This window comes from Leptonychotes weddellii, chromosome 11, assembly GCF_054177405.1.
Source record: "Leptonychotes weddellii isolate Sample4059 chromosome 11, ASM5417740v2, whole genome shotgun sequence".
Classification (NCBI taxonomy): Eukaryota; Metazoa; Chordata; class Mammalia; order Carnivora; family Phocidae; genus Leptonychotes; species Leptonychotes weddellii.
The window spans coordinates 5,283,688-5,309,005 of NC_138379.1; the positions used below are offsets into that span (position 1 = coordinate 5,283,688).

The window sequence follows — 25,318 nt, forward strand, 5'->3', positions numbered from 1 at the left end:
TCATGGAACACTACATCTAAAACTAATGATGTAATGTATGGGGATTAACATAAGAATAAAAAAATAAAGAAAAATAAATAAATAAATAAGTAAAAAAATAAAATCTTTAAAAATAATAATAAGGGCGTTTGGGTGGCTCAGTTGGTTGAGCGACTGCCTTCGGCTCAGGTCATGATCCTGGAGTCCCGGGATCGAGTCCCGCATCGGGCTCCCTGCTCGGCGGGGAGTCTGCTTCTCCCTCTGACCTTCCCCCCTCTCATGTGCTCTCTCTCTCTCTCTTACTCTCTCAAATAAATGAATAAATAAAATCTTAAAAAAATAAAAATAAAAATAATAAAATAAAAAAATAAAAACTACACAGCTAAAGGGCACCTGACTCAGTCAGTGGAGCATGCAACTTTTTTTTTTTTTTAAAGATTTTATTTATTTATTAGACAGACAGAGAGAGAGAGCACGCACAAGCAGGGGGAGCAGAGGGAGAGGGAGAAGCAGGCTCCCCGTGGAGCAAGGAGGCCGATGCGGGGCTCGATCCCAGGCGCCGCCCTGGAGCATGCAACTTTTTTTTTTTTTTTAAAGATTTTTTATTTATTTATTTGAGAGAGGGAATGAGAGACAGACAGCAGGAGAGGGAGGAGGGTCAGAGGGAGAAGCAGACTCCCTGCTGAGCAGGAAGCCCGATGCGGGACTCGATCCCAGGACTCCAGGATCATGACCTGAGCTGAAGGCAGTCGCCCAACCAACTGAGCCACCCTGGCGCCCGAGCATGCAACTCTTGATCTCAGGGTTATAAGGTCGAGTCTCATGTTGGGTGGAGAGATCACTTAAAAATAAATCTTGGGGCGCCCGGGTAGCTCAGTTGGTTAAGCGTCTGCCTTTGGCTCCAGTCATGATCTTGGGGTCTTGGGATCAAGCTCCGCATTGGGCTCCCTGCTCAGTGGGGAACCTGCTTCTCCCTCTCCCCCTGCTTGTGCTTGCTCTCTTTCTCAAATAAATAAATAAAATCTTAAAAAAGTAAATAAAATACAGTCTTTAAAAAAAAGAAAACCTACATGTTTAAGAGTTTAAAAGAGAGAAAAGCTAATGGGGATGTTGATTCTTTAAGAGCGGAAATAGAGTGGTAGGGTTTGATAAGAGGTTTGGCCATAAGAGGGTTAAACCAGCTGTCATTCCCGAACAAAGGTGAGAGGAGGTCAGGGGCTGGCTGTGGGCAGAGTCCAAGAGGAGCTCCTGCAATGATCTGGGGTGGGGAAAGACAGCCTGGGCCCCAGGCTTAAAAGGGGTTTGGTTCCCAGGAATCAAGGGAGCTGGAAAGCAACCAGCATAGGCTGGCAGGAAAGAGCAGGGTCCAAGGGCTAGGGCTGGATGCAGAGCCAGCAGCCCTGAGGGAGAAACAGGCAAGCCTAGGGAATGGGAGCAGAGCCAGGCACATCTTAGCAAGGCCGGCTATCTGGAAAATCACCTGCCTAGTTCCAAGCAGACACGGTGAGGGGCAAAGTTTGTATTTTGACAGCCCACTGTGTTATAAAAACAGTTTTGTCATGGATGAGCAAGCTTGACAAAGTCAAGTGGGAGGTGGGGGGGGGGGGCAAAACGACAAGTGGGGAGGCCCAGAATCCCTGGCCCCGCACATTAGCTTGGATACTGGCCATCCCTGTGAGACAGGGGCTTGGCTGGGACAGCCTCCAGGGGCCCCATTTGGCCTCAGAAGCACAGCCACTATTCCCTTAACTTCCCGCATGCTGGGTCTGCACCAAGCACTTTGCTTATTAGGTTAATTAAGAGTCTTTTACTTATGGGCACCTGGGTGGCTCAGTTGGTTAAGCGACTGCCATCGGCTCAGGTCATGATCCCGGAGTCCCGGGATCAAGTCCCGCATCGGGCTCCCTGCTCGGCAGGGAGTCTGCTTCTCCCTCTGACCCTCCTCCCTCTCATGCTCTCTGTCTCTCATTCTCTCTGTCTCAAATAAATAAATAAAATCTTTAAAAAAAAAAGAGTCTTTTACTTTGGGCACCTGGGTGGCTCAGTTGGTTAAGAGACTGCTTTTGGCTCAGAGTCCTGGGATCTAGTCCCGCATCGGGCTCCCGGCTCAACGGGGAGCCTGCTTCTCCCTCTGATCCTCTCCCCTCTCGTGCTGTTTCTCTCTCTCTCAAATAAATAAGTAAATAAAATCTTAAAAAAAAAAAAAAAGTCTTTTACTTGTGAATTAAAAAAATCAACTCAAGCCAAATTAATTTAAAAAGCAGGAGGAGGGGATGCATGGGGAAAATCCAGGAGCATCTCCTGACCCCCAGGTCAGGAAGCAGCTGGCCTCAGGAAAGGCCCAGAGCGGGCACTTGGGGGCGTCGGACATTATCCAACAACTTGTAGGTTCTCCCTGTGCATCTGCCTCATCCCTCTCCTCAGCAGACAGGCTTTTTCTGATACTCAGTTGACAAGGCAGAGGGCCACCTGCAGCTCCCAAATTCCCACATTACATGTCCAACCACAGGGAGAAACTAAAGCAGGATGTGCTTTGACAGAAACATGACGGCTGTGGTCCTGCACTATGACCCCGACAAGGAGGATACTGCCAAGGAGGATGTGTGTAGATTTGAGTCCAGTTTTGTTTGGCTCCAAAGCCAACAGGTGGTCCTCAAAGGGAGGGGAGAGGCACAAGGACTGTGTTCAGCAAGCCCACAAAGGGACACTGGGACACGGACAAAACCCAAAGTTCTATATGAAAATAAAACTTTAATTTGCCAAGGGAACATTGCAGCGACCCTTCACCCCCTGTACCCGAGTTCTCCTGGGGCCGGGCAAGCAGGGCCTCCCTTCTCTCTGGAAGCGGATGGTGCTCAGCTGGGGGAACAGTCATAAACCCAAGGCTGAGGCCGTGCTCAGAGGTGGGCAGGGGGCTTGGCCGGCTCCTTTCGTCCCTCACCAGCGATAGGCCGGCCTCGCTCCTCCCAGATGGTGAGGCCATCGCAGGAGCAGATCTGCTTGGGGTTCTGGAAGAGGCCAGCAGAGCGTGCAATAATGCCACAAGCCAACCTGAGGAAGAACGGGTGGGCAGGAGTGGGCCCTGGGCACTGGTCCGGGCTCCGCCGGGGTTGGCCACGCATTGCTGGCCGAGCGCAGCCTCCTGCTGGGGGTGGCATCACTCACCTCTCTCCTGAGTTCCCCGTGACCTTGGATAAGGGATGGCCACCCCGGCCCAGGTCGTCTTCTCCCTCGTCGATGACCAGGCTTCGGCCGATCACATCCCATACCTTTGAGGGCACATAACAGCCTCAGACAGTCGACCTGTTAGAAGAGGTCCCCACCTTCTTTTCCAGCATACCTTCAGCTGCTCATCCTCTATCCTGAAGCTGGCGCGGCCATCAGCATCAGCGTGGACGTTCCCCAAGTCTCCACGGTGCTGCAATGACACCCAGGGGAGAGAAGAGGGGCGCATGGGGCACAGCTGCTAGCTTCTGGCTTCCCAGGATCCGATTCCCCTTCCCAAAAGTACCAGTGTCCTCCTCTGGGTACAGTCTGATAGGATAAAGGGATGACCTAGGACACCAGGAAGGCAACTGGATGCTCCCTCCAGGGAACTGAAATCCTGGACAGCGACTCCCTTCCTAGGAAGTCATGCCCACTGGACCACACTGTGTCTCCTGCAAGGCTACTGCCCTCGCTGCATCTCAGCCTCAGAAGAGGTCGCTGCTGCTTTGAGAGCCCAGTTCTCCAGGCTCTTCTTGACTCTAAGCCCTTGGCAGTCTATAATTCCCCCGGGCCTAAGCTGGCCAGGCTTGGCTTCCTGACCACAGAAAGCAGCCAGCATCGTTCCCTGACTCCCAGCCTCCAGGAACAGAGAGAAGAAACACAAGGAGCAGGGGGCCTGTTCCCCCCCACCCCCGAAGCTGGCTCTGCCTACCTTCTCCCTTTTAAGGTAATACAAAATGTCCTAACACATCTACCGAGCACCTACGTCAGACATACGCCGCCGGCATGGGGGTGGGGTATGCGTGCCGTTCCCACCCTCAAGGAGCTCAAAGCATGGTGGGGAGACAGACACCGAACAGACCAGTGAGTATGAAACACAGACTGAGTACGGCGGGGAGTAGGTTTTCTGTTGACCAGACCCTACTGGCAGGTCAGAGACCCGTATCTGTGCCAATAAGCCGTCGCCAACCGGACACTTCAGGCCGGGCCTTGCTGTGATGCACGGTCAAAGTATGTCACTGCGTGGCGGGGCTGACAAGCAGCAAGATGCACCGCCTCTGTTTCATTCCGTTTTCCAGAAAGACATCTGTGCTGACACCTGGACCTCTGTGTTACCCTGCACTGGTAGCCTTTCTGGTAGAAAGATCAAGGAAAGGGAGGTGATACCGAGCCCTGAGGAACATCTTCAGGACTGGGCTGAAGGAGCGAGCTGCCTGGCAGTGTGGCTCAAAGGCATGACCCAGCAGCAGGGTCCTGTCCCTCCCCTGCACTTGGCCAGGAAGAACTGGGCCACAGGGCCTTGAATGTTACACCAAGCAGCTGGGCTGGGCCTATATACCCTCAGGCACTGGGGAGCCAAAAACAGCTGTGGACAGGGGCATGCCATGGTTACTGTGCTTTGGAGCAACCCCTCTAGCACAGTGCATGAAGAGGAAGGACTGGGGGGAGGCGAGAGAAGAGAAGGCACCTTGGAGATTAGTTAGGAGATGTGCAAAGGGACAACCAGGCTCTGGGGTAAATGCCCACACTGACTTCACTTCCTGCTGGGCAACAGCAGATGCAGAAATCCCAAAGGAACTCATCAGGCATCATGGTGGCCTTGGCAGTCCGGATGTTACTCGAGTCTTCCTCCACCTCTGCCAAGGACTTGGGGACGGTAGGGCAGCTGGTTCCAGCCCCTTCTGCTTCCCTGCCCTGAGAGGGGCCCGGGCCCCAGCAGGCCAAGGCACAAGTGGCAAGGCAGTCTCTCACCCCTCTCATCTCGACTCCACAAGAGACGCAGTGCTCCCAGTTCCCAAATGCCCCTTGCTGGTTCGAGGGCGCTGCCTATGGAGTTTTCCCCGCTGTGCCTGACATTCGCACTCTCTGTTCTTCACCTGCCTAATTTCTGTGTAGCACCTTTCAAGGCTCGATGAGGACGACAGCCTCTACGATGCACCTTCCCTTGTATTTACATCCTTGTGTGCCTCCACTGAGTGTGGGCTGGACCTAGGGTCACTTGCTAGATTCGGTTACAAAAAGAGAACGGCTTGGCTCAATCTTGGATGCCCTCTCTCATGCACTTGCTCTGAGGGAAGCCCAGCTGCTGTGTCGTGAGCCGCCCTAGGAAAAGGCCCACGTGGCAAAGGACTGATGTCTCTGGCCAAAAGCCAGGGAGGACCTGAGGCCTGCCAACAGCAACACGAGCCTTCAGATGACGGCAGCCCCAGCCAACGCCTTGATTACAAGTCACCCTAAACCAGTGGCCCCCAGCAAAGCTGCACCCAGGGTCCTGCTCCAGAGAAACTGAGATGATGAATGTTTCTTTGTTTTAAACCCCCAAGTTTGGAGTAATTTGACGCATAGCAATAAACTGTGGCTACACTGAGAACAACCACGGCACCACACAATGGACCCAACAAAAACTTGTTTGGCTTCTCCAACTTGCCAGGGCAGAAGGGGAAAGGAGTCAAACTTCTAACCCTTTGAAATGTCACAGAACCGTCCAAAAAATCAGGTATGTGAAGAAAGAAACATGCACCATAGGGGCACCTGGGTAGCTCGGTCCATTAAGCATCGGACTCTTGCTTTCAGCTCGGATCATGATCTCAGGGTCATGAGATCGAGCCCCACAATGGGCTGGGCGCTCACCGGGGTGTCTGCTTGAGTTTCTCTCCCTCCCTCTGCCCCTCCCCAACATGTGTGCTCGCTCTTTCTCTCTCTCAAATAAATAAATAAATCATAAAAAAAAAAAAAAAGAAGAAGAAGAAAAGGAAGAAGAAAAAGCAGGCCTTCCGTAGTCCCCAGACCTTGCAGGCCAGAATCCAGCAGGACTCTACTAACATTTATTTGACCACCACTGACTGTTTTTACAATGAGCCTACTCCTATGGCTACAAGAACTGGTTTTCCCGTCTCTCTCATTAAAAAACAAGTCTACCTTAATTACATGAAATGATGTCTTGATTTACTTCAAAATAATGATGGAGAAAGGCTGGAGGTGTAGATGAAACAGGACCGACCAAGAGTTGGTCACTGTTGAAAGTGGGTGATGGGGACACAGGACACAGGAGCTTGGGACAAGTTTCTGTACTTTGGAATGTTTGGAACATTCCATGCTGGACTAAGACATTAAAAATAACCAAATTTACCTCAGGAAAAAACTGAGTTAACTTACAGCAGAATGCGACGTTAACTAACAGAACAAGCCGTACGCAGATGAGCAAAAACCAAGGCAGCATGCAACTCACTGCCGATGGGAAACTGGTGAAAAGTGAAACTCCAGGCCGGGAGTTGCACCATCAGGAATGGCCTTTTTAGTCAGGTAAGATCTTCAACTTCCACACCTTCAGCTTCTCCAGGAAGCTTCCTCCCACTGCCCATGTCCTGGGGCTCAGACTGGATCGGTGCTTTACTCTGGGCTCCCAAGGCCTCCTACAGGCTCCTGCAAGGAAGGATCGCCTCTCTGCCCTGCAACCACGGGGTTCTCAGGGGTCTCCCTCACAGGACTGTGAGCTCCTGGGGGGTAGGCCTTGACCACAGAAAGGGTTGATATTTCTAAATGGAACAAAATAAAGCAAGGGGACCCCACCAAAAAGGAATCACATGCTAAGGCCCTGGGAGCGGCCTGCCTTGCCTGAGGCTTCAGGCCCTCTCATAGCCTAAGTCTCACCCAGATGGATACTTACCCGGTCAGAGTCCTGAGGGCCCCCATGAGATGCTCCATCAGGGTTAAAGTGGTCCCCACAGCTGAGAAGAAAAGGTAGCAGGTGGGCAGCAAGACAGTGGCTCCCAGGCCAGCTGACCCACCCTCTCACTTTAACTCCATTTATTTCACTTGCTCACTCACTCACTCACTCAACAAACAGACTCACTCTGTGCCAGGCTTTGGGGTGAGGGCACCAAGAATCAGATGTGGGTCCTGCCCTCAGTAAGCTTTCAGGGGAGACACAGATGAGGAAGCAACTAAGTGCATCACAGCACGACAAACACCATGGCATGAGGACCTGTCCTTCCGTGTCTAGGAGTCACTTCCACTTCAGAGGCAATAAGGTGGTTACGAATAGGAATGCTAAGGTCAGATTTGGGTTCAAATCCCACCCCACCATTCACGTGCCCTGGGGCCTTTGACAAGTCCTTTAACCCTCTGAGCCTCCGTTTCCTCGTCTGTAGACTGGGCCTGGGTGTATACGCCTCACGGTACTTGTGAGGACCAGGTGTGAAAGTGTGTGCAGGTGGCTGAATACAGCCCCAGCACATTGTGGATGCACGAGTGGGGGGATGAAGATGCCATGGGGGAGGTTACAGATGACTCACCTGTTGCAGTTCCCTGTGAGGTCCCCAAACTGATGGACATGGAGTCCATGCAGCCCAGGCTCCAGGCCATCAATGGTCCCTTCGATGAGGCAGCGTTCAGGGCTCAGCTGTAGGAAGCGCACCACCCCTTGCACAGGACCAGGGCCCTCCAGAATGGCAACTGCTGCCCCCAGATTCTCTGTAAGGTATCAGATCCCCAGGCTGGCTTACCACCTCAGCTAGCCCCACACCTCCATCAGCTCAGGAAGGGCAGGGAGAGAGCTCCACGTAACTTTCATGCCTTCCCCAAAGCCACTCGAACCCCAAACCCCCAAATCCTATGGTTTATATGTGTACCAGCTCCAGGCCACCTCCCTCCCAGAGAGGCCAAGGCCAGGGCCATAGTGGCTACTCACGCAAGAGGCCACTGCCCATGCCCTTGAGCACTGCCTGCCGCCCTGTGCCTTCCAGAAGGGCCTGCACCTCTTGGCTGGGCAGGGTGGTCTGCACCAGGACCATCTGGTTCTCCAACTGCACTTCCACACTCTGGACACCTGGAAGGAGAGAGAGGGGAGAAGGCAGCAGAGGGCTGACACCCCGGCGCTGGGAGCAAGGAAGAAACAGAAGGTCATTCCCCATCCTCATCTTCACCAACCTTCCCCTGGCTGGAGGTAAGCTCGGAAGCTGTCTTCCGGCTGTGTGAAGCCCTCATCCTCTCTGAGTCTGTATTTTTATAAATAAAGTGCGGATAAGGCCTCCTTACCCCCAGGAGTGTTGTTTGTCCTTATTACGTGCCAGGCGTTCTTTATAACTTAAGAAACAGAGATAATTATTTTAAGATGTTTTTATAAAAGCGGGCCATCAATAAATAGTCCATTACTCATGATAGCCACAAGGTGAAAATAACCCAAATGCCCATCAATGGATGAATGGATAAAGAAAATGTGTATCCATTATTTCTCAGCCATAAAAAGATGAAAGGGAATGAATTGCTCATAATGCTACCACAGGGAAACACCTTGAAAATATGAGGTTAAGTGAGCGCCAGTCACAAAAGCCCAAATGGTAGGTGATGCCATTATGGATGAAATGTCCAAAACAGGGAAAACCTACAGAGCTAGAGAGTAGATTAGGGGGTGGGGCAATAGGAGGCTGATGGCTAAAGGGCACGATTCCTTCATGAGGGGCTGAAATGTGCAAGTGATAATGGTGATGGCCATACAACTCTGAACATATTAAAAACCATTGAACTGTACACTTAAAATGGGAATATTTTATGATATTTTAATTATATGTCAATAAAGCTGTTATACACATCAAAAAAGAGAGGTGAGCTATCAATCACCATCATCGTGAGAGCTCACATCAACCACAAGTGCACTGGGGGCTTTTTTGTAATTTACCCATATTAGCTCGTTAGACACTCAAGTAACCCTGTGAGGTGGGTCCTATTATCCCTATATTACAGATGAGAAAACTGAGGCACAGATTTAAGAATTTTGCTCAAAGGCAGCGTAGTAAATTGTGGAACTGGGAATTCATCTCAGGCAGCCTAGCTCTGGCGCCTACCCAGACACCACTCACCCTGAGCAGCAGCCCCCACCCTCCAGGCTGGGTTGGGACCCCCTCCTCTGTCCTCCTGTAGCAGCTCCCTCTTCCCCTAACTCACGCTGCACTGATTATAATCCTCTGTGAGTGCGGGAGCTCTGTGTGGTCCATAAGGGTCAGGTTCAAAAGTTAGTGTGTCTCAATTGCCTGCCAAATCCCCGACATCACCCTGTGTGCACAGAAGACTATGGGATGATTCTGACACACGCTCGGCTTTGGGGGCCACCGACCCAACTCAGAGAAGGAAGAGAAGGGGCTTCTCTTTCATTCAGATATTCAGGGCTCCCAAGCCTTTTAAGAGAACTCTCCAACCCTTAGCCAGTGCACAGGCGATGGATTGGGAACAATAATGCTGCTCTCACCTGCAGGGCTTACACCATTCTCTCTTTGATCTTAGTGTTTGTTGCTCTGCAGGGTAAAGCCCAGGGGAGCCCTGGGCAGTCCAGAAGACAAAGGTTAAATAAGCCGATTAACGCTGTTGAGATGGTGCTCTGTGAACCGAAGGCTACAATGATTGTTGGTGTCCCCTTCCTCTTTGGTTTTCCTCTTCTGTATTCTCTCAACAAATGTGTGCTGGGCGTGGAGGAGGCCAGGGTCAGGAAAAGCACTGGTCCTTGTCCTCAGGGAGCTCACAGCCTGCTGGAGAAGCCAGGCTATGCCTGGATTAACCATCAGGCAGAGACAGAAGTCACAACCCCCAGGGTACGGGCAAGGTACTCTAGCTGTTCAGATTCTGTCCAGCTCAAAAGGGGGCAAAACTGGGCGATTAGGGAGAGGTAGCACCCGAGAGAGGAGTATCTGGCGTGCGGCTACAAAAGCTCTCACAGGCTGGTTTCTCCAGATCCCCTGCGGTGGCGGCAGGGACACTGTCGGGGGAGGGGCGGAATTTGTAAGACATCAGAGGAACACACACAGCCCCCCCACACACAAGTACAGGGTATTCTGTGAGAAGAAACCCCCCAGGTTACCAAACTGGCCTTCACTTCACACAAAATTTTATCCTGCGCCAGCAGGCAGCCCGTGGAGCGTCGGGAGCTCTGGGTCCACCTAGAGATGCCTCTGGACGTCCATGGCTGCAAAGGAGGTACGGGGAGGATGATGGGGGAACTCTTGTGGTCTGAGCCTCCAGGGGATGCCAAGAGCTGTGCTCTGCCTTACACACATCAGGATGATGATACTGTCCTCATCTGACAGGTGAGGAAACGAGGCTAGAGGGTGACACAACTGGCTTGAGGTCATAAAGCTTAGAAGGCAGACTGTCCAGGGGCGCCTGGGTGGCTCAGTCGTTAAGCGTCTGCCTTCAGCTCAGGTCATGATCCCAGGGTCCTGGGATCGAGCCCTGCATCGGGCTCCCTGCTCCACGGGAAGCCTGCTTCTCCCTCTCCCACTCCCCCTGCTTGTGTTCCCTCTCTCGCTGTCTCTCTCTGTCAAATAAATAAATAAAAAATCTTTAAAAAAAAAAAAAAAGGCAGACTGTCCAACCCCCAAGCTGATGCTCAGGCCCCTTGCCCCAGAGAAGGTACGGTTGAGCCCTCAAGGCTGATTTTCGGAGGCTCCCAGGGCCCAGTGAAGCACACAGTGCGAGAAACTTTGTTTGCTCGCCTCATTTAACAAGCAGACACTAAGCATCTATCACAGGCAGTGTTCCAGGCTGTGGAAGCAAAGCAGGGAACAAGTCAGGCGACATCTGTGCCCCATGAAATAGCATGCGTTCCAACGCAGGGATACAAATGTCAAATAAACACACAAGAGAGATGCAGATAGTGAAAGATGTGATCAAGAAATGGGTGTTAGGGAACAAATGGGGGGTGAGCCACTGAGGCTGGTCAAGGAAGGTCTCTCTCAGACTCTAAGCAAAGGCCTGAATGTAGTCAGGTAAGGGCCTTCCAACAGAGGGAATAGCATGGACAGGAGCGACACTGACATGTTCTAAGAAGAGAAGAAGGCCAGTGTGGCTAAAGCTGGGAGTAAAGAGAACAGCAGGACAGGGAGCTGCAAGTGGAGACCAGTCAAGCAAGGCCCAACGGGAAAGAATCTGGATTTTAATTTTAATGCAGTGGGAGGCCATTGGGAGAAGGCACAGTGTACAGCAGTTGAGAGTGTGGACTCTGGAGTTGAAATCCTGAGTCTGCCGCATACTAGCTGTGTGGCCTTGGACAAGTTACTCAACCTTTCTGTTGAGTTTTCTAGTCAGTTGCTTCATCTGCAAAAGATAATACTACTACCTACCTCAGAGGATTAATAAAGGCCTAAATGAGCAGGGCAGTGATATTATCTAAGGTATAATTTTAAAAATCACTTTAGCTTCTGTATGGAAAAGCTATTGGAGCGGGCAACAGAGGCAACAGGAAGCCCAAAGATGAGGTTCTTGTGTGGGTCAGGGAGAAGTAAGGTGGCTTGGATTCGTGTGAAGGCCAAAGTATGGGAAAAGAGAGGCTGAATTCTGAATATATTTTAGATATAGAGCAGACAAGACTTTCTGATGGACTGACTTCCACGCAGGTGGGTTACTGTCCTGGAGTCTGATTCTCTGTTCCTCAAGTGGGAGAGCCCAGTGGGGCAGCTCCCCATAATTATGCACTTCCTGAACTCTTGAACTGCACCTGAACCAAGAAGGCTGGCTCCCCAGCTGAGCAAGATTCAGTGCGGCTGGTGCAGTGTGTGCCCAGGCCAGCCCTTCCTTAGCTCAAAGCCCAGTAAGAAAGAAAACGTAAGGCCACAGGGAACTCTAGGGTGTGTAATAAGGGTTCAAGGAAGTGGGCCTTGGGCTGGGAGCTAGCTCCTCACACTTATTCCTAGAGGAGCAGAACCCTCTTCCCCAAGCTCCAGGCCTCCTGGAAAGGGCAAATTTCTCTCTCTCTCTCTCTGTCGCTCTGCTTCAGTATCTGTCCCCAAATGCTTCTGCCCAATCAGATTGCCACCTGTAAGCCCTTCCTCTCATAATTTCTAAGATTTAGTGGGCTCTCACTGCATGCCAAAGATTTTTCTAAAGTGCTTTACACGTATTAACCAACTTACTCTTCGTGACAATCCTCCGGAGTAGCTTCTATTATCATGCCCATTAAAACACTGAAGAAACAGGCAGAAGTAGTAACCATGCATGAAGTCTAAGTGCCGCTAAGTGGCAAAGAAGGGATCTGAAGGCAAACAGTCTGACTCTAGGGCACATACCCTTATCCACTACTGCTGCCCTGTACCCGCCAAGTGCCACCACTGTCCCAGCTTAGAACCCATCTCTCTTCCCAGAACTGCTCTTCCATGAGCAATGCTTGCATGCTCATCCTTACCTGAGGGCAGGGACTGTATCTGAAACATGTGTGAACACTTCTCCCTAAAAAGCCCCCAGGGGTCCATACATGCTGAATGACTGGACGAACATTTAACAGAATCAAAGGCAGGCAGTTCCCAGTGCTGTGCTGGTGGCTCTGCCTTCTCAGATATTTCTGATTGTGCAAGGTCACCTCCAGACCAGTTAGCTGGCTTATAAGAATTGGGAGCTGCCTAGGTTGGAACAGGGCCAGGGCTGCTGTTTGTTTTGTCAAGATTACGGAGTTTCGCAAGCAAGAGCTGCCTGCTATCCAGGGAACCCCCTCTGTAGGTGGGGCTATCTATACTCAGCCTAGCTCCTCATTCCCTGGGCACCTGAGATTAAGACACCAGTGTGTCAGAACCTGTAGAGGGCTCTGGCAGGGCAGGCTTGAGATCGTACTCTAGGCTCTGCCTCTGGGTCTCTATGTGACTCTGAGGACATTCCTTCCCATCTCTGGGTTTCAATTTCTACATGTGTAAATGGGAGTAGTGTTGTTGGTCTAAGAGATTTGCCGGCTCCTTCTAGAGGCCTCCAGACTGTCCGCACAAGTTTTTCTGGCTCTTACCTGCCACCCCTTGCAGGGACGTGCGCACCGCGTCCACGCAGCTCTGACAGGTCATCTGCACTGTGAACTCCAGCTGCAAGGGCGGCAGGGACTGGCTGATGAGAGTCGGGGACCCCTCTTGCGTGACTCTGTTTCACTACCTCCCCTACGACCACCCCTAAGGCCTGGGGAAACGCTCTCACGTGACCCCTTCTCAAGCGCCCTCATTATCAGTCGTGATCGGTCCAAGACCAAACCCCCAACGTTAACGCCAAGCTCCCTGCTAGTCTCGCACCCGTTTCCCGCGGAGGCCCCAGGCCCCGCCCCAGGTGCCTACTCCTTCCCCTTCTTCTGCGTTAACAATCACCCCAGGGGCCGAGGCTCTCTGCCCAGAGAGGCTCCCACACGAGGCCTCGACCCTCACCGTGCAGGCGGTCCCGCGGTCCCCGGAGTCCGAAGCCATCCCGGACCCAGCCACCACCCGTTGGACCTGAACTGCTCCGGCGCAGAGGTGCAAACCCGTAACCGCGTCGCGGGGAGGCGGAGCTTCGGAAGCCGCACTTTGCCCCGCCTCCTGGTGCGCGCGCGCGTCAGGCCCGCCCTCCGACGTCACGCGGTGGACGGTACTGGCTGCGCAGGCGCGCTCGGGCCCTTCGGCCCCTGGTTTCCTTAGTAAGCGCTTGGTCTCTTTTGCCCAGACCTCCCGCGCCTCCAGGGCAAAAATGGAGCCCTATAAAGGGGAGCCCGAGCTTCAGCGGTTTTATCACCAGTTGCTGGGCCCGCTGTCGCTCTTCCCCCGCAAGGCGACGCGCCCAGAATCTCAGAAGCGCCTCCCGCCGGAGGTGCCGATGCTGTTGCCCTTGCCGGTCTCCCGGCTGACGGTGGCGTCGCTGTGCAGCCAAGTGACCAAGCGGCTGGCCCGCAGTGGGCTGTCGGTGCGCGTGCCTACCGAAAGCCGACTCCGTTTCACTGAGGTCATCCTGGACGAGCTAAAGTGCAGCTGGCAGGAGCCTCCCACTGAACCTAGTCTGAGCCACTTGAACAACCAGAGACTGCGGAAGCGGCTCCTGGCCTACGTCCTGCTCAGCAGCGAGCAGCTATTCTTACGCTACCTGCACCTGCTGAAGACCATGTCGACCCGCAGAGGTGTCTTCACTGAATCAGCCACACTCACCCGTTTGACCGCCAGCCTCGCCAGGGACTGCACAATCTTTCTCACCAGCCCTGAGGTCTACCGTTGCCTGCTCGCCGACTTCCTCACCCTGCTGAAAGTAGAACAAGCCCACGGTGGCGTGCATAAGCTGCGCCCGGTAGGCCCTGCTGGGGCTTTCAAGCTTTACCCTATCCCATGGCTTCATAGCACCAGCTTTGCCCAAGTACCAAGCAGCAACCTCAACCTAAACTACCTCATCCAACTCAGCCGCCCGCGGGAGTTTCTCAGTGAGCCTGAACTGGATCCAGTGAAGGAACTGAAGTCCATCCCCCAGCTGCAGAGGAAAAAGCCTCTCCAATGGCTGTCCTCTATGCAGAAGAAGAGAGAGAGTAACTTCAGTTCTGCACAGATTGTGTCACTGCCCAAGTACTCTGTGACTCCCACCAGCCGGGCTCCCTCCACCTCGCCCCACTTGCCCCTCTACTCGCAGCTCCGGAGGGGCCATTCCATGCCCTCTCTGCGTGAGGGCTGGAAGCTAGCAGATGAGTTGGGCCTTCCTCCACTCCCCCCTTGCCCCTTAACTCCACTGGTCCTGGTTCCAGAAAGCAAAACAGAGCTGGCAGGGGACACAGTGGCTGAGGACCTGAAGCAGATGATAAAGAACATGAAATTGGAGAGGACTCACTACTCACCACTGGACTCAGGCCTGCCCCCACTCCTGGGGGCCCTGACCCGCCGCCCAGCTGCAGCACATCGCATGCAGGAACTGCAGAGAATGTTGAAGAGCCTTGAAGAGGAAGAAGCCACTGGGCAGTGGGGCCTCCGGTGCCCCAAATCCTTTCCACTTCAACCACAGCCAGTGACTGTTACTTTGAAGCTAAGAAATCAGGCTGTGGTCCAGGCTGCTGCTGTGCAGATCTCTGAGAGAAACTTTCTGGACTCCTTCCATGTTGACGGGGCCGGAGTCCTATACAACCACCTGGCTGGTGAACTAGAACCCAAACTTATCGAGGAAATGGATATTGATTGCTTTGTTGGCAATAACATCAGAGAGGTCTACAAGGAGTTGATGAGCCGTGTCTCTCTTGACCACTTCTCTTTTGACCAGGGACCCCTGGTTGAGCCTGCAGCCAATAAAGACTGGTCAGCCTTCCTGTCCTCAGCCTTTCTACGTCAAGAAAAACAGTATCGCATCATCAATCCCAAGTTAGCTGGGCTTTATTCCCAGGGAGCAAACATTTTACAGTCCTATGATAAGGCAGCCTCCCTCACATCACTCCAAGCAAGCAAAGGCTGGGAGAAGTGGTCCAACAAAATCTCATGGATGAACTGGTGGAAAACCACCTTGTCTGTGGATGACTACTTCAAGTACCTCACCAGCCAGGAGACAGATTTCCTCCATGTCATCTTCCAAATGTATGAAGAGGAGGGTCCTGTGGAGACCATAGCCCCTGTCAGAGAGTCCCTAAAGATTCAGTACCCACCTCCCTTACTGGAAGATGAAGAGCCAGACTTTGTGCCAGGAGAGTGGGATTGGAACACAGTGCTAGGGCACAGCCTGGGAAATAAGAGGATCAGCGTCCTGGGAGAACCCTACAAAATCCTGAGCCTACAGAAGCGTCTGGAGCGCCTGTGGTCCGTGCTTGAGGTCCCCGACAAAGACCGGCTGGACTTGGCCATCAAGTACAGCTCCAACGCCCGTTTGAGGCAGCTGCCTTCATTGGTGAGTGCCTGGGAGCAAGCCCTGAAGCCCATTCAGCTGCGGGAGATGTTGCTGGGGAGACTAGAATCGTTTGAGCAACAAGCCTCTGACCCCAACCGCTTCTTCCAGAAGACTGACATGGGCCTGTGTCGCTTCCTGGAGGAGAATCAGTTCCGTAACCGTCTACACAGGAAGATCAATCTAGTGCAGGCTCCTTTGGCTTCCCTCCTGGAGGAGATTGAATTAATCTTTGGGGAGCCAGTGACCTTCAAGGGGCGGCGATACCTGGACAAGATGAAGCATGACAAGGTGGAGATGCTCTACTGGCTACAGCAGTGGCAACGGGTCCGCCACCTGACCCAGGGTCAGAAGGCCTCCCACCAGCCAAGGCTGTTCAAGAAACTCAGCAGCCAGCCTTTAATAACTCCTGGGAATACTCCCATTACTCTGTGACAAGGCCAAGTGCCCTCCCATCCCTCCCTAACCCCTCAACACCCAGCAGATCCTCCAGACCTCTTGACCGCTTCAGAAGACAAATTATCTGGGAGTGCAGGATTTGGGAACATTATGCTTCCAACTACCCAGGGACTGAGATTAGTACTTTATTTTGACTATAATGTGCTCATAAAAGGATCCCCAAGCCCAGAAACCCAGTATTCCCATTTATTTCAAGCCATGCACATTGCAGCCGAAATCTCATACATCCAAAAAACTGAGACCATCTGTTGGAGTTCATCGTAATGGGAAATGTCAGACAGAGGCAAACCTTCACCTTTGGAACCCCTCAGCTTAGCATTTATCACACTACATTTAAGTTGGCTGATTAGAATCCCAAATCAAGAGGTTCTATGACATGATGCTTAAGAGCTAGGGCTCTGGAGTTAGGAGGTACGGATTTAAATCCTGCTTTGTAACCTCAGGCAAATTCCCTAACTGCTTGGCCCCTGGACCATCATAAGATGAAGGCGTTGGGTCCAGGTTGTCACTCACACTTCTAGGATCCTGCTGGTAGAGCTAAAAATTTGTATTACATTTTTACCAGTTAACACAAGCACATGGTACAGAGAACACAAGGGTATATACTGAAAAGGAAGTCTCCTTCCTGTCTCAACCTCCCATACCTCAGTTCCCCTCCATGGGGAACTGTAAACATCTACATTACTCAGGAGAAACAGACCATAAGCCATAAACATAGTACCCAAGCACACTGAAAAATAGAGTGCCAGAAGGTGGTAAATACTGCGGACAAAAGAAAAAGGAGAGTAAGGTAAGGAAACAAAGACTGAGGGATGTCGTTTTAATTAGGGTAGTCAGTGCAGGCCTCACTGGGAAGGGAAGGTTTGAGCAAAGGCCTGAAGGAGAAAAGAAGTGAGCCCTGTGGACATCGAGGATAACTTCCTCAACACCCACTACAAAGCCCTAAGGCAGACAGGTGCATGGAGTGTTCCAGAAAAGCAAGGTGGCCAGTGCAGGTGGAACAGAGCAAGGGGGAGAGAGGAGTCAGGGCGGTCATAAGATGTGAAGGGGCAGGTTAGATTATGTAAGGCCTCGTAGGCTATTGTATGAACTAGTTCAGAGAGAGCCTATGCATATATGAGCAGGTAGGCATATATTATCCATGCATATGTGTATAACTACACCAATAGTAGGACACTATTATGCTATTTTGCCCCTTTCTTACTTTACCTAACATGCCTTGAGCTCATCTCATATCAATACACATAGAGCTGCCTTATACTCATGATAGCTCTATAGTATTCCACTGTGTGTATTTTTATTTTATTTAACTAGTCCCACATTAATGGACATTTACAAACACAAAATGCTCTAGAAAACATCCTTGTTCATCTATTTAGAATGTGCAACTATTTCTATAGTATAAGTTCCTGAAAGTGGAATTGTGTATAAGCATTTACATAAAAGCATAAGCATTTATAATTTTGATAAGATATTACTGATTGCCCTCCACAGAGGTGATAACAATTTGCAGTATCGTTAACATTGCATGAGTATATTTCTTTCCCCACGCACCAATAGAATGTTATCAAATTTTTCAACCTTTACCATCTAGCAGGTGAAAAATAGTATCTCATTTGAGCTGTGTTCTCATTTCTCTTATGAGTGAAGTTGCATCTTTTATATGTTTAAAATCTGTATTTCCTTTTCCATAAAATGCCCATGTGCTTTGCTCACTTTTCAACTGGTTTTGACTTTTTCTTGATTTTTCAGAGCTCTTTATATATTCAGGAAATTCAGCTAACATGTTAATAGTTAACACTTACTAAATTCTTACCTTGTGCAGAACACTTTCCCTACATGATTTCTTAGACTCCTCACAACTACCTTGTAAAGTACATATTTTAATCGCCATTTTGTGCTGAGGATATGAAGACTCGGATAGGTAAAGTAACTTACCCAGGGTCATAAAGGTAGTAAATGGGAGAGCCAGAACCCGAGCCCAGGTCTGACTGACCCAGAAGGCTACAGGTGTCTTTCTGGTATACTGATTCTGTGAGATACGGTAAAAGAGCTCTTAGATACAGCCTAGCTTATCTGCCTGCATAGGTATTGTGAACGCCTCTGATTTCCTTCACTCGTCATTGGCTGACACATAAACTTCCACTTTGTTTTCCCAATAAAACAGCATTTCTCAAGCGCTTCCAACCCAATTCCCCTTAGAATGGAGGAACACAAGCATTTTGGTCAGGTTTGAGGGACTGGGGTCGGGGAGGGTGTGTGGGTGGAGGGAAGCAGTGCTAGCTAGCCTGAAGCCTGAGTAATTTCTCTCTTTTTTTTTTTTTAAAGATCATTTATTTATTTATTTGACAGAGACACAGCGAGAGAGGGAACACAAGCAGGGGGAGTGGGAGAGGGAGAAGCAGGCTTCCCGCCGAGCAGGGAGCCCGATGTGGGGCTTGATCCCAGGACCCTGGGATCATGACCTGAGCCGAAGGCAGACGCTTAACGACTGAGCCACCCAGAGGCCCCGAAGCCTGAGCAATTTCTTTATAAAGTCTTTGATTTTTGAAATTTATGCAAAATATGCATTCTACTCCATAGTATGTCCATTTTTTAGATATAAAAATGACGCTTGAAATTACTTCTCTTTGAATTAAACTGGCCCTCCAGGTAGCTATGCTATATTTAGTATTTATATTATGGCTTCACATCTCTCCTGGCATAATGCTGCATTCTCCAGAAGTTACACATAACCCAGGCAAGAAACACTACAGCAGGGGTCAGCAAACTTTTTTTGTAAAGGGCCAGATAGGAAATATTTTAGGCTTTGTGATATGTTCTCTCTCACGAGGCTCAACTTTGCTTTTGTTCTGTGAAAGTAATTATAGACAATACGTTGAATAAATGGGGTAGGGCTGTGTTCCAATAAATTTGTATTTGTTCCAATAAATTTGCAAAAACAGGGCCAGATTTGGCCCTCATGCTGTAGTTTGCTAACCAAACACCAGCGCATGAGCCCCTTTATTGTTTTTTTTAAAGATTTTATTTATCTATTTGAGAGAGAATGAGATAGAGAGAGAGCATGAGAGGGGGGAGGGTCAGAGGGAGAAGCAGACTCCCTGCTGAGCAGGGAGCCCAATGCGGGACTCGATCCCGGGACTTGATCCCGGGACTCCAGGATCATGACCTGAGCCGAAGGCAGTCACTTAACCAACTGAGCCACCCAGGCGCCCCTGCATCAGTCCCTTTAAAAAGCAGAGACACTCTGGGGGCACCTGGGTGGCTCAGTTGGTTAAGCGACTGCCTTCGGCTCAGGTCATGATCCTGGAGTCCCGGGATCGAGTCCCGCATTGGGCTCCCTGCTCAGCGGGGAGTCTGCTTCTCCCTCTGACCCTCCTCCCTCTCCTGCTCTCTCTCTCATTCTCTCTCTCAAATAAATAAATAAAAAATCTTTAAAAAAAAAAAAAAAAACAGAGACACTCAGGAGGAGCGAGATAGGAAATTTGTGCAGCCATTTCCCAAAGTGTGTTGCATAATAAACTAATTCTGGGTGACAGTCCTTGAATGAGGGTTCCATGGTCAAATAATTTTGGGGAACAGTGCATATGCATTTCTGCATTCCCTCAGAGACTGACAATACATATTAGCATATTGAAAGCTCTGATAGGTCTTGCAAAAAATACAGTTGTTTAACTTTGACCAAAGAACCCTTTTATTCCTTGATAGCCATTATGATTACTGGGAAGTAAGTTTTGGGAAACAGTACCTCACTGTGAATTAGTCCTTTGGAATTCCCACTGACAGTTCTAGATAGGGTTAGTGCCCAGAGATAGGACAGGGAGGATACATTCCTAGACACACAGGCCTAGTTGGGATATCTGGGTCTCAAGTGGCATAAAAGGTATCTTAAAACCCAAGACAGGCTTGAGATGAGAAGCCACAGGAAATGGAGACTCTTAGGCCTGCTTCAAAACACTCCCTCAGTAGATTCTGCCCTTCTACCAGGCTTTCAGATGTGGAAATATATAGACCTAGGACCGCCTCTCCCAAAGTTTCAGACCTAAGCCCACGGCTGTGTGATCCCGCACTGCTGATCCTGTTTATGGTTTATAAAGTGCTTTTCACGTTCATTTGGGTGAGAACCAATTGAATATAACTTGCTCCCGAAGTCGTAGAGCCTCGACTTAAACTTACGTCTGGGGACTTCAAATTCTTGGCCCTGCCTGTCCGGCTATGGTGGGGGTCCTTGCTCCTCGCCAAGCCTCCCTGTAGCCAGAGGCTCCTGACCCCATCCCAGCAAACTCAGCTGTTTGCCAGGTGTTGTGCTCAGGTGCTTTAAGGATATTCTTTCTTTCTTTCTTTTTATTTTTTTTTAAATTTTTTTTATTTATTTATTCATGAAAGTCAGAGAGAGAGAGAGAGAGGGAGAGGCAGAGGCAGAGGGAGAGAAGCAGGCTCCCCGCCTAGCAGGGAGCCCGATGCGGGACTTGATCCCAGGACCCTGGGATCACGACCTGAGCCGAAGGCAGACGCTTAACCGTCTGAGCCACCCAGGTGCCCCTCTTTCTTTTTTTTAAAAGATTTTATTTATTTGACAGAGAGAGACACAGTGAGAGAGGGAACACAAGCAGAGGGAGTGGGAGAGGGAGAAGCAAGCTTCCCGCTGAGCAGGGAGCCCGATGTGGGGCTCGATCCCAGGACCCTGAGATCATGACCTGAGCCGAAGGCAGACACTTAACGACTGAGCCACCCAGGCACCCCGTCTTTTTTTTTTTCTTAAGATTTTATTTATTTATTTTGAAAGAGAACACGAGTGGAGGCAGAGGGAGAGAGAGAATCCCAGGCAAACTCTACATTAACATGAATCTCATTATATATGAACAGAAATAACATGTTTTTATAAAATATAACTTTTCCCAAACAAAAAGTAGTGAAGCAGTTTTACTCTTTTGCAAATCTTTTTAATGTCTGGCTTAGTGGGAGAGAGCTGGATTCTCCTACCTGTTTCTGCATACATCTGTTGCAATATCCAGAGGTCATGTAGCCTCTGGAAAACTCTCTACTCAGGAGAGTGTGAGAGTAGAAAAGGCAAATAATGTCTTAGCAATATTATGAAAAAAGTTCTGACACCATGAAACCCCAGAGAGGGTCTGGGGACCCCATTTGTATTGTTTGTTTGTTTGTTTTAAGTAGAAGAAGGGGTAGACATGGGGACAAAGGCGGTCGTGAGGGTGGTGGTAGGGGCAGAGGGACATGTTGGATCAGGGGCCTGGGCAGTTGCTGGGGCAAGGGCAGTAGACATGGGGGAAGGGTTGGTTCAAGAGGAAATGTCTGTTTGTTTATAAAGTGTCAAGGGCAAGGCCAGAGGTCAAACTACAACTTAAAAGAAAAAAAATCGGAGGGACGCCTGGGTGGCTCAGTCGGTTAAGCATCTGCCTTCAGTTCGGGTCATGATCCCAGGGTCCTGGAATCAAGTCCCGCATTGGGCTCCTTGCTCAATGGGGAGCCTGCTTCTCTCTCTCCCTCTGCCTGCAGCTCCCCCTGCTTGTGCATGCTCTCTCTCTCTGACAAATAAATAAAATCTGAAAGAAAAGAAAAAAAGAAAGAAAAGAAAGGAAGAAAGAAAGAAAGGAAGGGAGAAAGAAAGAAAGAAAGAAAGAAAGGAAGGGAGAAAGAAAGAAAGAAAGAAAGAAAGAAAGAAAGAAAGAAAGAAAGAAAGAAAGAAAGAAAGAAAGAAAGAAAGAAAAGAAAGAAGAAAGAAAAAGGAAAAAATCAATTATCTATCTACTGGACAAACAGATTGGCTTTTGGGCGATCTGGCCACTCTGGGAAGCTGGGAAGCTGAGAGCTGAAACCAAGTGCTGAGGCACACAGGTGCTGGTGGGGACCGGGGGCCAGATCCGAGCCCAGGTGTTTCTAACTCCACTAAGCCTACAGCCCCACCCCTCTTGGCCCTGAGGTTTCTGCGTTGGTCCATCTTTTCCTTGTCCTATCATTTACCCTTTTTCTTCATGTTGACTTACTTTTTAAGCTTATTTTAAAAGGCAATTTAATGGGCTCCACTCTGTGTGTGGAGCCTACTTAAAAAAAGGAAAAAGAGGGGCACCTGGGTGGCTCAGTCGGTTGAGCATCCAACTCTTGATTTCGGCTCGAGTCATGATCTCAGGGTCGTGGGATCAAGTCCTGAGTCGGGCTCTGAGATCAGCTTGGAGTCAGCTTAGGATTCTCTCCCTCTCCCTCTGACCCTCCCTGCTGTGCTCGCTCTCTTTCTCTCCAAAATGGATAAATGAATCTTTAAAAAAGAAAAAAAAAGGCAATTTAAATCATATTAGCTAACACTTATATAGTGATTATTAAGCACCAGACTTAGTTCTAAACATTTTACACACAGTAATTCATTTAGTCCTCATGGCAATGCAATGAGGTAGGTACTACTATTATTTCAAAGTCCAGATGAGGAAACTGAGGCATAGAGTGGTTATATGACTTGCCCAAGGTCACACAACTAGGGACATGGTCTAAATTCAGACCCAGGGGTCTGACTCCCAAATACATGCTTTTAACCACTATACTGTTTCTTATCATAAAATCTAGAAAACAAGTCTGCCCAGTTGAAGGCCATAGGATGATTCTGTGTATGATCAAATTTCTGACTTTCATTTTTGCCTGTACCCTGAGGAAATCTGGCTCTCAGTCAACCTGATTCCCAGAAATGACTCTGAGGCCCTCAGCATGATTCTTTCAGGTCTAGAGCCCTTTGCCTGAGCCTCTCCCGAGGGCCAGATGCTCTGCCTGGGGGAGGGAGGTGGGAAACTGGAAGAAACCAGAGAGACCCACTCCCTGTTGCTGAGGAGTTTAAAGTTTAGTGGGGAAGATAATTTCAATAATGTAGCAAGTAAAGGGCACAGTGGGACCCCACAAAAAGGACATTCAACAGAGCTGGGGGTGATGGGATCGAGCCCCACATGGGGCTCCCTCTCCAGCCAGGAGTTGGCTTCTCCTTCTATCTCTCCCCCCATCCCCCACTTGTGCTCTCTCTCTCTCTCAAATAAATAAATAAAATTTTAAAGATTTGTTTATTTATTTGACAGAGAGATAGAAAGAGCCAGAGAGCACAAAAGGGGGGTGGGCGAATGGCAGAGGGAAAAGGAAAAGCAGGCTCCCCGTCGAGCAGGGAGCCCGATGCAGGGCTCAATCCCAGGACCCTGAGATTGTGACCTGAGCCGAAAACAGATGCTCAACCAACTGAGCCACCGGGTACCCCAATAAAATCTTTTAAAAAAATACAGACAGGGATGGGGCACCTGGGTGTCTCAGTCGGTTGAGCATCCAGCTCTTGGTTTTGGCTCAGGTCATGATCTCAGGGTCCTGAGACTGAGCCCCACGTCAGGCTCCATGCTCAGTGCAGAGTCTGCTTGGAATTTTCTCTCTCTCCCTCTGCCCCTCCCCCTGCTCTTTCTCTCTCTCAAATAAATAAATAAATAAATAAATAAATAAATAAAATCTTAAAAAAATGCAGACAGGGCTCTCCCATGTTCTGGTGGGTGAGACACAGCAGTCGTACAGGTAAAACAAATCGTATGTGTTATGATGACAAATGTTATGAGGGAATAAAAGCAAAAAGGGCAATAGAAAGTTCAGAGGGTAGCAATTTAAAATAGGGGATCAGAGGAGGGAGTATTTGAGCAAAGACTGGAAGGAGTGGGAGGAGCCCTGTGATATCTGGGGAAAGAACATTCTAGGGGGGGAACTCGTGTAAGTACAAAAGCCCTGAGGTAGGTGTGTGCCTGGTGGGTCTAAGGAGGCTGGTGTTGCTGGAATGGCGTGAACCAGGTGGAGAATGTTTGGGAATTAGGTCGGAGAAATAATGGGGTTTTAACAGGCTTTAGTCAGAGAGGTGACATTTGGCTGCGCCATGGGCGATGGTTAGCAGGCTGCCAGGCTGGAGGTAGGCAGACGAGGGAGCAGAGCCACTGCATTGGGATGATGAGCAGGAGTGGAGTGTTTCAGAAGCAAATTTAGCAGCATCTGGTGATGACTGGGTGTGGGGATGAGGGCAGAGTCAAGTGCACCTCCTGGGTGTGTCTGGCTTGGGCTCTGGTGAAGCCCTTCTTGAGATGGGGAGAGGAAGGGTTTGGTGGGAGTGGAGTGGGATGGGGGTAAGGGAAGATGTTGAGTTCAGCCCTGAAAAGGTTAAGTTTGAGGTGCTTGCCAGGCATCCAAGTGGAGATCCAGGGGCATGTGTTTTTTCATAGACTCTGACAGAAACTCTGCTAAAGATAGGAATCTTCTTTGAACAGCATGCTTATCCTCATATGCCTTGTGTAGCTCCTCTCATATCTCAAATCTGTAATTTTCTAGGCTATTTTTAGAGTGAAAGTATCAATCTGGGACCTAAAATATATGTAGAAATGATTGGTTTAAAATTTTACCAAGGCTAGGGGCGCCTGGGTGGTTCAGTTGTTAAACGTCTGCCTTCAGCTCAGGTCATGATCCCAGGGTCCTGGGATCGAGCCCCGCATCGGGCTCCCCGCTCCGTGGGAAGCCTGCTTCTCCCTCTCCCACTCCCCCTGCTTGTGTTCCCTCTCTCGCTGTGTCTCTCTCTGTCAAATAAATAAATAAAATCTTTAAAAAAATAAAAAATAAAATAAAATTTTACCAAGGCTATACTTTTTTTTTTTAAAGATTTTATTTATTTGAGAGAGAGAGAATGAGAGAGAGCAAGCACATGAGAGGGGGGAGGGTCAGAGGGAGAAGCAGACTCCCTGCCGAGCAGGGAGCCCGATGCGGGACTCGATGCGGGACTCGATGCTGGACTCGATGCGGGACTCCATCCAGGGACTCCAGGATCATGACCTGAGCCGAAGCAGTCACTTAACCAACTGAGCCACCCAGGCGCCCAAGGCTATACTTTTTTAAAAAGCTTAATACGAAGTTCACCTAATACCTAATACCACTGAATCAGGCATTGCTATGACTAAATGTTTGCGTCCCCTACAAACTCATATATTGAAGCTCTAACCCCCAATGTGCTGGTATTTGGAGGTGGGGCCTTTGGGAGGTAATTAGGGTTAGATGGGGT

At 49.9% G+C, this 25,318-nt stretch overlaps 2 protein-coding genes across 2 annotated transcripts; one reads left to right on the top strand and one right to left on the bottom strand.

Annotated features, from left to right (window-relative positions):
- Window positions 1–2,710: 2,710 nt before the first annotated feature.
- Window positions 2,711–13,496, bottom strand: CCS (copper chaperone for superoxide dismutase). Its single transcript, XM_081797725.1, has 8 exons — window positions 13,347–13,496; window positions 12,944–13,016; window positions 7,877–8,014; window positions 7,482–7,659; window positions 6,854–6,914; window positions 3,320–3,397; window positions 3,145–3,248; window positions 2,711–3,030 (listed from the first exon to the last, which is right to left on the bottom strand). The coding sequence occupies exons 1-8, from the start codon at window positions 13,383–13,385 to the stop codon at window positions 2,877–2,879; spliced, it is 825 nt and encodes a 274-aa protein (XP_081653851.1). The 5' UTR covers window positions 13,386–13,496; the 3' UTR covers window positions 2,711–2,876.
- A 113-nt stretch (window positions 13,497–13,609) lies between these two features.
- On the top strand, window positions 13,610–18,118 carry CCDC87 (coiled-coil domain containing 87). The gene has a single exon (XM_006749076.3). The coding sequence runs from the start codon at window positions 13,645–13,647 to the stop codon at window positions 16,228–16,230; it is 2,586 nt and encodes an 861-aa protein (XP_006749139.2). The 5' UTR covers window positions 13,610–13,644; the 3' UTR covers window positions 16,231–18,118.
- The last annotated feature ends 7,200 nt before the right edge of the window (window positions 18,119–25,318 follow it).

Excerpts from the sequence above, each read along its gene's own strand:
- CCS (XM_081797725.1), bottom strand. The coding sequence starts at position 13,385 with ATGGCTTCGGACTCCGGGGACCGCGGGACCGCCTGCACG. Across the intron at positions 13,017-13,346 it reads ACCGCGGGACCGCCTGCACG|CTGGAGTTCACAGTGCAGAT; the intron begins GTGAGGGTCGAG and ends CCGCCCTTGCAG. Across the intron at positions 3,031-3,144 it reads ACGGGGAACTCAGGAGAGAG|GTTGGCTTGTGGCATTATTG; the intron begins GTGAGTGATGCC and ends GTTCTTCCTCAG.
- CCDC87 (XM_006749076.3), top strand. The coding sequence starts at position 13,645 with ATGGAGCCCTATAAAGGGGAGCCCGAGCTTCAGCGGTTTTATCACCAG.